This window comes from Quercus lobata, chromosome 10, assembly GCF_001633185.2.
Source record: "Quercus lobata isolate SW786 chromosome 10, ValleyOak3.0 Primary Assembly, whole genome shotgun sequence".
Lineage (NCBI taxonomy): Eukaryota > Viridiplantae > Streptophyta > Magnoliopsida > Fagales > Fagaceae > Quercus > Quercus lobata.
This window is the reverse complement of record NC_044913.1, coordinates 44,867,267-44,879,861: the sequence shown is the minus strand read 5'-3', so window position 1 is coordinate 44,879,861 and position 12,595 is coordinate 44,867,267. Positions and strand designations below refer to the sequence as shown.

At 38.2% G+C, this 12,595-nt stretch overlaps 1 protein-coding gene across 1 annotated transcript; it reads right to left on the bottom strand.

Annotated features, from left to right (window-relative positions):
* Window positions 1-11,414: 11,414 nt before the first annotated feature.
* On the bottom strand, window positions 11,415-11,978 carry LOC115964822. The gene has a single exon (XM_031084066.1). It carries the CDS (start codon window positions 11,976-11,978, stop codon window positions 11,415-11,417), a length of 564 nt encoding a protein of 187 aa, XP_030939926.1.
* Between the last annotated feature and the right edge of the window lie 617 nt (window positions 11,979-12,595).

The following is a 12,595-nucleotide window of genomic DNA, read 5'->3' as shown; positions in this document are numbered from 1 at the left end:
ATACACAATGTATGAGTTATTGATGATACATTAACAACATAGCATTCTTTTTAAAACCCAAACTATTTAGAGACCAAAAGAAAATTGGTGTAATTTATCTGTTTGTTCTTTCTCTAGCTCTAGTCTTATTCAAGAAAACAGAAAGCCACATTATGATATACCAATCTCACTGTCTCTAATTTCAATTTTTCTATTTGAATCATATGATATAAGATTTAATTATAAAAAAAGGATTTGATATGAAATTAATTTTATGTACATTAAAGATATTGTCATGTGATGTCTTGTAATATTTTACTTATATAGGATGGTAATGGCCTTTTTTCATGATTCCATATTACTCAATTGAAATTCAAAGTTAGTAATTTTGGTGATTCTTAAAAAAAAAGGAAAAAGAAAAAAGGGTAATGTTGGAACATTGATTTTGCATAAGATTGAAAGTTTGGCAACTTGTCCCCATTTTTTATTGAATTTTGTTGCCTTAGATGAAATAGTTCTAAAGAAATAGTTTTTATTTTTCATAAAATTATCAAAATAATTGAAGTAACAAACTGTTAATGATAAACAAAATAATTGAAGTATCTCTAACATTACTCCATTTAGATGCCATTCCATGTGCCCTATTCCAGCGCTTCTAAAAGCGCTGGGATAGGATCACTCCATTTTGTAATGGAGAGAGACCTATCCCAACGCTTTCTGAAGCGCTGGAATAGGGTCCACCTATTCTAGCTCTTCTAGAAGCGCCGGGATAGGATCACTCCATTCTCTTATGGAGAAAGACTTGTCCCAATGCTTTTTGAAGCGCTGGAATAGAGTCTACCTATTCCAGCACTTCAAAAAGCGTTGGGATAGGTCTCACCTATAGGGATTTGTTAATTATAAATGACCAATACTCCCCTAAACCTAGAAAAGACCAAAGTACCCTCCAAAACATCGAAAAAGAGCAAAAACACCCCCAATACCTAGAAAAAAACTGATGTACCCCTGAAACCTAATAAATAACTGAAATACCTCCAAAACATCAAAAATGACCTAAGCACCTCTTAAGACATCGAAAATGACCGGAGTACCCCTTGTGTCTAAAACTGGCCAAAATACCCTCGATTACTTCAATAAGACCAAAATACCGCTATAAGTTTGTTAAATGACCAAAATGCCCCTAGAAAGTCAGAAAATGTCGAAAACCTAGAAAAGGACTGATACAGCCCCGAAACATAAAAAATGATTGAAATACCCCCAAAACATCGAAATGGACAAAATACCTCCTAAAAGCTAGAAAATGACAAAAGCACCCCTCATGCTTGAAAAAGGTGGTAAAACCCTTGATTACTTGAATAATACTAGGGGTGGCAAAATCAACCCAAATTCATTTGCCTACCCAAATTTGCTTACTTAAATGAGACCTAAACCCACCCAATTATTAATTGGGTTAAATGGGTATTAACCCAATTAAACCCAATTAACATTAATGTTTATTAGGTTTTAAATGGGTATCCAATTAGATCCAATTATGATTCAAGTATCATTTCTACAAATCAACCAACTTTAAAATACCCCAAAACCACTAAATTACCAAAATACCCTTTAAACCTAAAAAATGACTAAAATATCCCTCGAATACAAAAAATAACTAAAATACCCCAAAAACCTAAAAATCACCAAAATCCCCTTGAAACATAAAAAAATGATTGAAATACCTCCTGAAACCAAAAAAATGACCAATATACCCCCAAAGCCTAAAAATTACCAAAATACCCCCAAAACAAAACAAAAAATGATCAAAAATACCCCCAAAGTCCAAAAAATGACCAAATACCCTTGAAACCTAAAAATTACCAAAATACCCCCAAAACACAAAAAATGACCGAAATACCCTTGAAACCGATAAAATGACCAAAATACCCCTAAAACCTGAAAATTAACAAAATACCCCTGAAACCTAAAAGTTGACCAAAATACCCCCGAAACCTAAAAATTACCAAAGTACCCATGAAATCCAAAAGATGACCAAAATACTCCCCGAAACCTAAAAAATGACCAAAATACCCCTGAAACCCAAAAAATGACCAAAATATCTCTCGAAACCCAAAAAATGACCAAAATACCTCAAAAACCAAAAAATTACCAAAATACCCCCAAAACCCAAAAAAGACCAAAATACCCCCAAAGTCCAAAAAATGACCAAAATACCCTCGAAACCTAAAAATTACCAACCCAAAGTCCAAAAAATAACCAAAATACCCTTGAAACCTAAAAATTACCAAAATACCCCCAAAACCTAAAATTTACCAAGATACCCCTAAAATCCAAAAAATGACCAAAATACCCCCAAAACCTAAAGATGACCAAAATACCTCCGAAACCTAAAAATGACCAAAATACCCCTGAAATCCAAAAAAATGACCAAAATATCCCCCAAAACCTAAAAATGACCAAAATACCTCTAAACCTATAAAACGACCAAAATACCTCTAAACCTATAAAACGACCAAAATACCCCTCAAAACATCTAAAGTGAACAACATACCACTAATCCTATAAGATGAACAAAATACATCCAAAGCCTCTAAAATTACCAAAAATAGGGGTTTAGGGGGTATTTTGGTCATTTGTTATTTTAGGGAGTATTTTGGTCATTTTTTAGTTTTAGGGGGGATTTTGGTAAATTTTTAGGTTTAGGGTGTATTTTTATCGACTTACAGGTTTAAGAGGCATTTTTGTCATTTTATAGGTTTCGGGGTATTTTGGTCATTTTTTAGGTTTCGAGGATATTTTAGTCATTTTAAGGTTTAGGGGTTATTTTGGTCATATATAGGTTTCAAAGGTACTCTGGTCATTTTAAGGTTTCAGAGGGTATTTCAGTTAATTGCTAGGTTTTGTGGGTACTTCGATCATTTTTTAGATTTTGAGGATATTTCGATCATTTTTAGGTTTTTAGGTTATTTAGGTCAATTTTCAGGTTTCGGGGTTATTTTGGTCATTTTAAGGTTTTGGGGGTATTTCGATCATTTTTAGGTTTTTAGATTATTTTGGTCAATTTTCAAGCTTTGGGCTTATTTTGGCCATTTTTAAGGTTTCGAGGGTATTTTGGTCATTTTAAGGTTTCAGGGTTATTTTGGTTAATTTTTAGGCTTCGAGGTTATTTTGGTAATTTTTTAGGTTTCAGGGGTATTTTGGACATTTTATTTTCGGTTTTGGGGGTATTTTGGACATTTTTAGGTTTTGGAGGTATTTTGGTCATTTTTTGGGTCTCATGGGTATTTTCATCATTTTTTATGTTTCGGGGGTATTTTGGTCATTTTTTTGGTTTTAGGGGCATTTTGGTAATTTTTGGTTTTGGGGTTATTTTGGTCATTTTATGTGTTTTGGGGGTATTTTGGTCATATTTAGGTTTCAGGGGCATTTTGGTCATTTTTTGGGTTCTGGGGTATTTTGGTCATTTTGTAGATTTCGTGATTATTTTGGTAATTTTTCGGTTTCAGGGGTATTTTGGTCATTTAAAGACTCTTCAGAGGTATTTTGGTCATTTTTAGGTAGGTATTTTGGTCATTTTTTGGGTTTTAGGGATATTTTGGTCATTTTTTGGTTTTGGGAATATTTTAGTCATTTTTTTAATTTATTTCGGGGATATTTTGGTCATTTTGTAGGTGATGATACAAAGTAAAATCAGTAGACTGAATGCTTTGGGCTTTAATGGTTTGGGAATCACTGGAGGGATCCTGAAAGGAAAAACACACTATCAAGGGTGATTGGGGAGGACCGACTAAGAACCTTCCGATGGTAAAGTCAATTTCTCTCTTAAATTCTAGAATTCCAACTTTTTTGGAAGTGTTTGAAAAACTTACCTTCGTTTGATGTAAATGGGTGTTTATATAGTGTACACTTGAAGCGGTTACTTATCTAGTAACTTCCCCTATCATTAAGGAGGTTGAAAGATTCGGGGTTAACTTCCATAATTGCCATGGAAGTTAGATTTTTTGATCTTATTTTCCATAACCGTCATTGGAAGCAGTTAGTAAGAACTTTTAGTAATGAACCTCAATTTTTACTCATTCTCTAGAACAGGAATGTGTGGTTCGCTTCATTAACTTGTATAGAGAAACATCCTTGGGGTTTGTCTAGGGGTCATCTAATCATCTTTCTTGAATGGACGACCTTTGCACAAATGAGCGCTCTATAAGAAGTGCCCATTTTTCTATTCTTGCCTTGGACGAACCTTATGGACGAGCCTAGAGTTGGCTTATTTTATAGTACACCATCAGTTGCCCCCTTGTCCATGGGTCGTCTAGGGAAATGTATAGCTTGATGCTATTCTTTGGATGTATGCCTTTATGTCAGCGATTTGGTGTGCCACTTGTCACGATCCTAGTGGTGACTGGTCGCGTTGATTCATTTTTTCGAAAAGTGTGTCACATGTCACCTTTTGGTTGGTCATGTCGTTTTAGGTGCCAAAGTCCACTGCCTATAAATAGTAGAATTCCTCCTCTACCCTTTATATTTTTGAAATTTCCTTCCTTGACATTTGTCATCTTAGTGCCTTGTCTAGAAGTTTCCTGCGTCTATAGTCTCCCTTCGTCTAGATCTAGGTATTTTCTTCATCCTTATCCTTAGGTTTTAAGTTTTCTTAAAGATGTCTGAGATTGTCCTTTCCTCGTCTAGTAATAGCGTAGATAAGGCCATAGATGAGTATCACGATCCTAGTAGTTTTAGTGGTTCTAGTGATAACAGTAGTGGTAGCAATGGTAGTAGTGAGGGGAACACCACAGACGAGTATACGTTTGGTGTTCCTGGGGTTCCTTTAGAGTTTCTCCAGGAAGAGCTTAGGACAAGGTCAGCGTCTATGTCTAGGACTGGTACCTCAAGTGCTCCCTCGTCTATTGTTCAAGATGAGGTTAAGATAGTTTACAGTTGTGCTATAGGGGTTTCTTCTAAGACAGACAAGAAGAGGTTAGAATCCCTTAGGACTTGGTACCAGATTCCTGATGATTTAAATCCTAGGTTAGCTATAGGGGGGAGTGGTGTTGTCAACCCCGTTTGGTGTTGGCATTTATGAGGCTTATCTCTTAGGGGGTTTGAGGTTGCCTCTTAATGCCTTCGCTAAGGTGTTGCTCACCCGGTTAGTTTTAGGTGTATGCCAATTTAATCCCAAAGCATGGAGGCTAGTCATCTCCTTGCAAGTTTTATGGAGGGAGGTGTTTGAGGGGGATCGTCCTCTTATTGTGGACAAGTTCCTTTACTACTACAAGCCCTCCAAGATTAACCAATATCTTGGCTTCTACCAATTCATAAATAGAGGGAAAGATTGTAGGCTAATAAAATCACTAGTCACCTTAGATAGGAACTGAAAAATGGAGTTCTTCTTCGTCTCTGGTTTTTGGGCTAGGCACCCAGTTGAGGTTGGCAGGGATACATTTGCCCCTTATACAAGAGAGTTAGGGAACTTTTGTCCTAAAAGTATACTTATGGTTGTCATTTTATTATTTGTTATATTCATTTTTATTTGTAGCCGTCTAACATCTCTTTGTTCTCTTTTTCTCTTTCTTTCTTTCTTCTTCTTCTTTTTATTTTATTTTATTTTTTTCCAGGTGTTAGACTACCACATTTGAGCAAGTTCTATCTTGAACAAGTCCAAAAGGCTTGTCTATATATTGACAGGACTTTTCATTCTTTGGTAAGTCTTCAACGTCTTGCCACTTAGGGGATAGGTCCTGAGCCATTCGTTGAAGCTGTTGCTTACGAGCTTACTGCCCGTAAATGTAAGTACTCTTTTACCCCTTTCCTTTTTTTTTTTTTTTGGTGATTAACGTTTTCTTTCTAGGGATGGTAACGATGAAGGAAAACAAAGGCAAAGAAGTGATGGATGAGGCAGTTAGGCAGGGGGTTCAATCCCAGACTCGTCCATCTGTTGGTGACAAGAGAAAAAACTTATCAAAAGCAATTGACTTGGAGAACCTTCCAAGTCGACGTAAAGAGAAGAGGGCTAAGCACAGGTTGTCCAAGCCTGGGGTGGTCAAACTCAGCTTTCTTGTCCTTCCTACCCAGCAACCATCCGTCTAGATTCATGACGTTGATTTCGAACCTAGAGATCCTCCGTACATGGATCCTTCGTCCATAGCCATAGCCACTGTGTCTGCCTCATCTCAACCTTCTCAATGAGTTCCTATGAACCTTATTGAAAATGAAGACTTGCCCTAAGAGAGGTTCTAGAAGGTTGTGACAGACGAGGATGTGGCGGCATGCTACAACATGTCTATAAAGGAGTTTGAGCACTCTAGTGTTCACGACCTTTTTAAGGTATGTAATCTTTTTTATCTCATGTTGTCATAGTAATATATATACATATATATTTTGTTTCTAACAAAATTCTCATTTGTGTAGGCAATGTCTAAGTTCATCGCTGCATCCAGGCAGGCAACAGAGATGGATAAGACGAGGATCCTGCTTGAGATCAGGATCCAGGAGGTCAAGAATGACTGTAAAAGGTTGGTTGAGGTGGCAACTAAGGCCAAAGACGATGCAGAGGAGCTGCAAAACCTAGTTGAGGAGCTGAAGACCGACACTATTAAGAACGATACTCGTCTTGATTACTTCCAAAAGAGGAATGATGAGTTGAGTACCCTTCCTAACAAAGCAAAGATAGACGCGGTTGCGGAGTTCAAGGTGTCCAAGCAATTCACTAATTTGATGGACACCAACTACACAGCAGGCTTTGAGGACCTCAGAATGGACGCTATGGAAAACTTCTCAGAGGTTGACTTTAGCTCCATTAAACTCAACCTTGGTGGTGCTACTACAAGCTTCCTCCTTCAGATAAGATTAGAAGATATTTAATATTGAGGATGATGCCACCATCCAACCAGCTCAAGACGACCCTAATGTTGACGCCTCTCCTTAATGAAGACAAGATTTTGAAGTTTTAGTTTATCCTTGTATTTTTTTTCTTTTTCTTTTTATTTGGTCCATTGTTTTGGACCATTCAAAGTTATTTAAGTACATTCAACTCGCCCACCATTTTTAGGACGAGCCTCTAAACAATGGCTTTTTAAACTTTACTTATATAAGGGTTTTTGGACGATGGTTGTCTACCCTTTTCTAAACTTTTATGAATGAATGTTTATTTCCTTCACTTTTTCCTTTATTGGTAAACATGTTATTGTATGGATGAAGGTTTTTGCATCCATTATATTGGTTTCAACCATGGCTCGTCCATGATAAGAATTTGTTCATGTTTAGCCTCTTACCATTCTTTAAATTTTTACAAGTATGACTCGTCTATGAATGGTGTTTCTTTTGTTAGCTTCATTTGTCCATGGATTTGACATAGCTTGCACCACCACGGTGCTTTACACGTCTTTGGGTAAGACATTGTCTACTTTTACTCGTCCAAAGATTGGATTGTTAAGTTAGTCAAATTCATTTATGGATTCTGAACAATTTTTGTGTGTACACTTTTTCCTTATCTATTGGTTAGACGAATATACCCTAGGTTTTACCTCATCCATTGATCAGACGAATATACCTTAGGTTCATTTTTCTTTGCTTTATCCTTATTAAGGAAAGCTTATTGATGTTACATCCCTGCGTCTAGAGAATTTACTCATCTTGGGCTTTTAGCCTACTTGTGGATTAGTTTGCATGAAAACAACATGAGAACTGGGAATCCATACAACATTATATACATAACATAAATATCGTCGACAAGCATGGCACATACTTAAAAGCCAGTGCCTTTAGGGAATTTAAAAATACAAACAAATATGGGCAAGTTCATGACTTCGTCCATATTCCATAACACAGTTTAAAAACTAATATACCCTTAAAGGGTTAAAACATAGCATATAATACTAATCAACACACTCATGAAAGTAACATAAAATAACACAAACTTTGGCTCATCCAGGTGCTCGTCCAGGCTGATATCTCACTGATAATACCTCCTTAAGTGCTCAACATTCCAAGGATGCTTTAACTTCCTCCTGTCTAGGGTCTCCAAGTAGTATGACCCTTGTCTTTTGCAATTGATAACCTTATAGGGTCTTTCCCAATTAGGCCTAAATTTCCCATGAGTTGGGTTTCTAGTTGTCAAAGAGACCCTTTTTAAGAGGAGGTCCCTTATGTTGAAATGCCTGGGTTTTACCATTGCATCATATTGCCTGGCCATGAGATTTTTATACCTTGCTGTCCTTTGCTCCATGTCTATCCTTACCTCGTCTATTAGATCAAGGTTAAGGCGGAGTTGCTCTTTGTTATCCTCATCTTGATACCTCATTATCCTATGACTAATCATATGTTCTTCTGTAGGTATTATTGCTTCACTTCCATAGGCTAGCTTGAAAGGAGTCTCCCCTGTGAGGGTCCTTACCGTCATCCTATAGGCCCACAGAAGACTTGGTAGCTCATCTGGCCATACTCCGTTTGCCCCTTCAAGCTGAGTCTTGATGATTTTCAACAAGGATCGGTTTGCCACTTCTGCTTGACCATTTGGTTGAGGGTGGGCGGGTGAGGAATAATGATTCTGAATTCCAAAATGTTCACAGAAGTATCTGAAAAGTGTGTTATCAACTTGTCGTCCATTGTTTGATACCAATACCCTAGGCACCCTAAATTTGCATGCAACATTCTTCCAGACGAAATTCTTGACATTTTGCTGCGTGATCTTTTCTAGGGGTTCTGCTTCCACCCACTTAGTGAAGTAGTCTATCCTTTCAACCAAAACTTTCATCTACCTCGTTCCAAGTGGAAAGGGACCTAAGATATCCAATCCTCATTGTGCAAAGGGTCACAGGGCCATCATTGGGATAGGATACTTTGATGGCTGCCTGTGGATATTGCTGAAGCATTGACATTGGTCACACATCTTGACGTAAGCCTTATGTCTGCTTGAATGGTTGGCTAGTAATAACCTGCACAGACAACTTTATGGACCAGTGCTCTTGCTCTTGAATGGCTTCCACATGCCCCTTCATGAATTTCTCTCAAGACATAGTTGGCCTCATTTGGAGCCAAGTACCTTAGATAAGGATGAGAAAATCCTCTCTTATATAGTACTTCATCTATAAAGACGTACATGCTTGACTTGATTCTTAGCTTTCTGGCATCGTCTCTACCTTCTGGAAGCCTTCCATTCTTTAGGTAAGCCATTATTAGGGTTATCCAACTTTCTTCACCTTCTACCTGCTGTACCTTTGGAAGATCTATGCTTGGCATATATTGAATTTCATCAAACTCGTCCATTGATTCATTCACTTTGCTAAGGTGTCTGCTTTCATGTTTTCTTCCCTTAGGATTTGAATGAAACTAGCTTCTTTAACTCTTTTTACATGGCGTCTTACCTTATTAAGATACTTCCTCATCCTCTCTTCCTTAGCTTCATACATTCCATTCACTTGCCTTATAACCAGCTGAGAGTCTCCTTGGATGAGCAATGATTCTACACCCAAGGACTTTGCCAATTCTAGCCCTTTAAGAATGGCTTCATACTCCACTTCATTGTTGGTTACTGGATATTGTAGGTGAACATTGTACTTCAACTTGTCTCCTTCTAGGGACTACAAAACAACTCCTATCCCTCCTGTATGTAGTGTAGATGACCCATCCACTTGGACGACCCATTTTTGAGCTTTGTCCAGCTCATCTAGCTTTCCTTGACTTGGAGTGAACTCTGCAATGAAGTCTGCCAGTACTTATGCTTTTATCACGTTTCTTGGTTGGTACTTGACATCGAACTCACTAAGTTCTATGGCCTATTGAATTAGTCATCCTGCAACCTCTAATTTGTTCATTACCTCCTTTAATGGATGATCTGTTAAGACATTAATGACATAAGCTTGAAAATAATGCCTTAATTTCATAAAAGCTGTAACCAAAGCGAAGGCTATTTTTTCCATCATAGGGTATCGTCCTTCTGTCCCTTTCAGTGCTCAGCTTGAACAGTAGACCGGCTTCTGCACCCTTCCTTCTTCTCTAATCAACACTGAGCTCATTGCATGTGGAGACACTGTTAGATACAAATATAATTCTTCACCAGACACAGATGGCCTTAGCAGAGGAGCTGCAATGAGGTAGGTCTTGAGGTCTTAGAAGGCTTTCTAACACTCGTCCGTTCATTCAAATGTCTTTCTAAGAACCTTGAAAAATGGTAAACATTTGTCAATAGCTTTAGAAACAAACCTGTTAAGGGTAGCAACTCGTCCGGTGAGAGACTAAACTTCTCTAATACTTCTCGGAGGCTTCATATCCAATATTGCCTGAATCTTATCGGGATTTGCTTCAATTCCCCTATGTGAAACCATGAACCCGAGGAATTTTCCTGACGAAACTCCAAAAGCACACCTGCTATGATTCAACTTCATATTGTACTGCCTAAGCATATCAAAGGTATCTTGAAGGCCGTCCAGGTGCTTTCCCTCGTCCAAGATTTTCACCAGCATATCATCTACATAAACTTCCACATTTCATCCAATCTGTGGACGAAACATATGGTTAACCAACTGTTGACAGGTTTCTCCCGCATTCTTCAAACCGAAGGGAATTACCTTGTAACAAAACAAGCCTTGACTAATGACAAAGGATGTCTTCTCTTTGTCTGCCTTATCCATCCTTATTTGATTATAACCTGAGAAAGCATCCATGAAACTTAACAACCTATGACCCGCAGTTGAGTCCACCAGTTAATCAATACGTGGTAATGGATAGCTGTCCTTAAGGCAAGCCTTGTTTAGATCGGTGAAGTCCACACACATTCTTCATTTGCCATTAGCCTTTTTGACCATCACTACATTGGCCAACCATTCTGGATAATAAACTTCCCGAATAAACTTTATTGTAGTTAACTTCTGAACCTCTTCTTTAATGACATTATCTTATTCAAGAGCAAATACTCTTTTCTTTTGATGTACAAGTTTGGAGGAAGGATGTACATTTATACGATGGGTAATGACACTAGGGTCTATACTTGGCATGTCTTTATGACTCCATGCAAACACACCAATGCTCTTCTTTAAGAACTGGACAAGGTCTTGCTTTGCCTTCTTTTCCATGCTTACTTTGACCCTAGTATACTTCTCATGGTTATTCTTGTCCAAAGGAATGTCCTTCAGCATTTCGATAGGTTCTGCAAAAACTCTCTTCTCTTTAATGCTTATTGCTTGAATATGCTCGTCCATAGCCAACATGGCCAAATAACATTCCCTTGTTACTAGCTGATCTCCTTGCACTTGTCCTATCCTGTATTTTGTAGGGAATTTGACTGATAGGTGGTAGGTAGATGTTACTGCCTTCATACTATTTAAAGTTGGCCTTCCAATTATGGCATTATAAGAGGATGAACAATCCACCACGAGGGAATTTACTTCCCTGGTTACCTGCTGTGGGTATGACCCTACCACGATAAGTAATGTAATGGTGCCTACAGGCTACACTTTTATTCCTCCAAACCCTACCAAGGGCGAATTCACTGGATGAAGTTGATCTCCTCCAAGCCTCATTTGCTGGAAAGCAGGATAATACAAGATGTTCGCCGAACTTCCATTGTCCACCAACACCCTTCTAGTTGTATAGTCAGCAATAAGCAAAGTGATGACGATCGCGTCGTCATAGGGGTGGTGAACCCTTTCATCATCTTCATCCGTGAATGTGATGGCCTGTTCGTCCATTGCCCTCGTCCTTGGGGATCGTCCAGAAAGCTGGATGTTTTGCATTATCTTCAGGTATGTCTTCCTTGACTTAGAAGATTGTCCTGTTGAAGTTCCTCCTATGATAACTCTTATTTCTCCAAGCAGGGGTCGTGACGATTCTTCTACTTTTCCTTTCAACTTCTCGTCCTTGTGATCTCGTCCAAGGAAGTTTCTTAATTTTCCTTGCCTGGTGATATTTTTTATCTGTTGTTTCAAATCAAAACACTCGTTTGTGTCATGCCCATGATCTTTGTGGAAGCGGAAATACTTGTTCCTATTGCGCTTGTTAGGATCTCCCTTCATTTTTTCCGGCCACTTCAAGGAAGGATCATCCTTGATTTGCATGAGAACTTGTTGAAGCAGCATGTTCAAGGGCGTGTATTGCTGGTTCCTTCCTAAAGACGAACTTGTCTTCCTATTGTCTCGATCCTTTTTCTTTCCTATCCAGGCCTTTTTTGGATGAGGTCCCTGTTCGGGGTGATGTGGGGGATCTACTTCCATACGCTTTGCTTTCTTACTCTTCTTGGCTATAATTGCATCCTTAGCATTCATGAAATTTTGGGCTGAATGGACGAGTTTAGCCATGGTTTGATACTCTTGAAAGTAGAGCTTATGGATAAATAAATCGAATTTGACTCTCCATTATGGAAGGCAGCCAATAACAGCTTGTCATCCATCTCATCCACTATAAGAGCTTCTCTATTGAAACGAGTAACGAAGGATCGTAAGCTTTCATTTTCCCCTTGCTCTATGGTTAACAGGCTGGACGAGGAGTGATATGTCTTTGTCGTCTGATAAAATTGTTGACAAACAACTTACTCAATTCTTCGAAAGAACCCATAGTATTGGAAGGTATCTTATTGAACCATACTCGCGCTGGTCTCTTAACGGTTGTAGGGAAGGCCCTACACATAATCTTG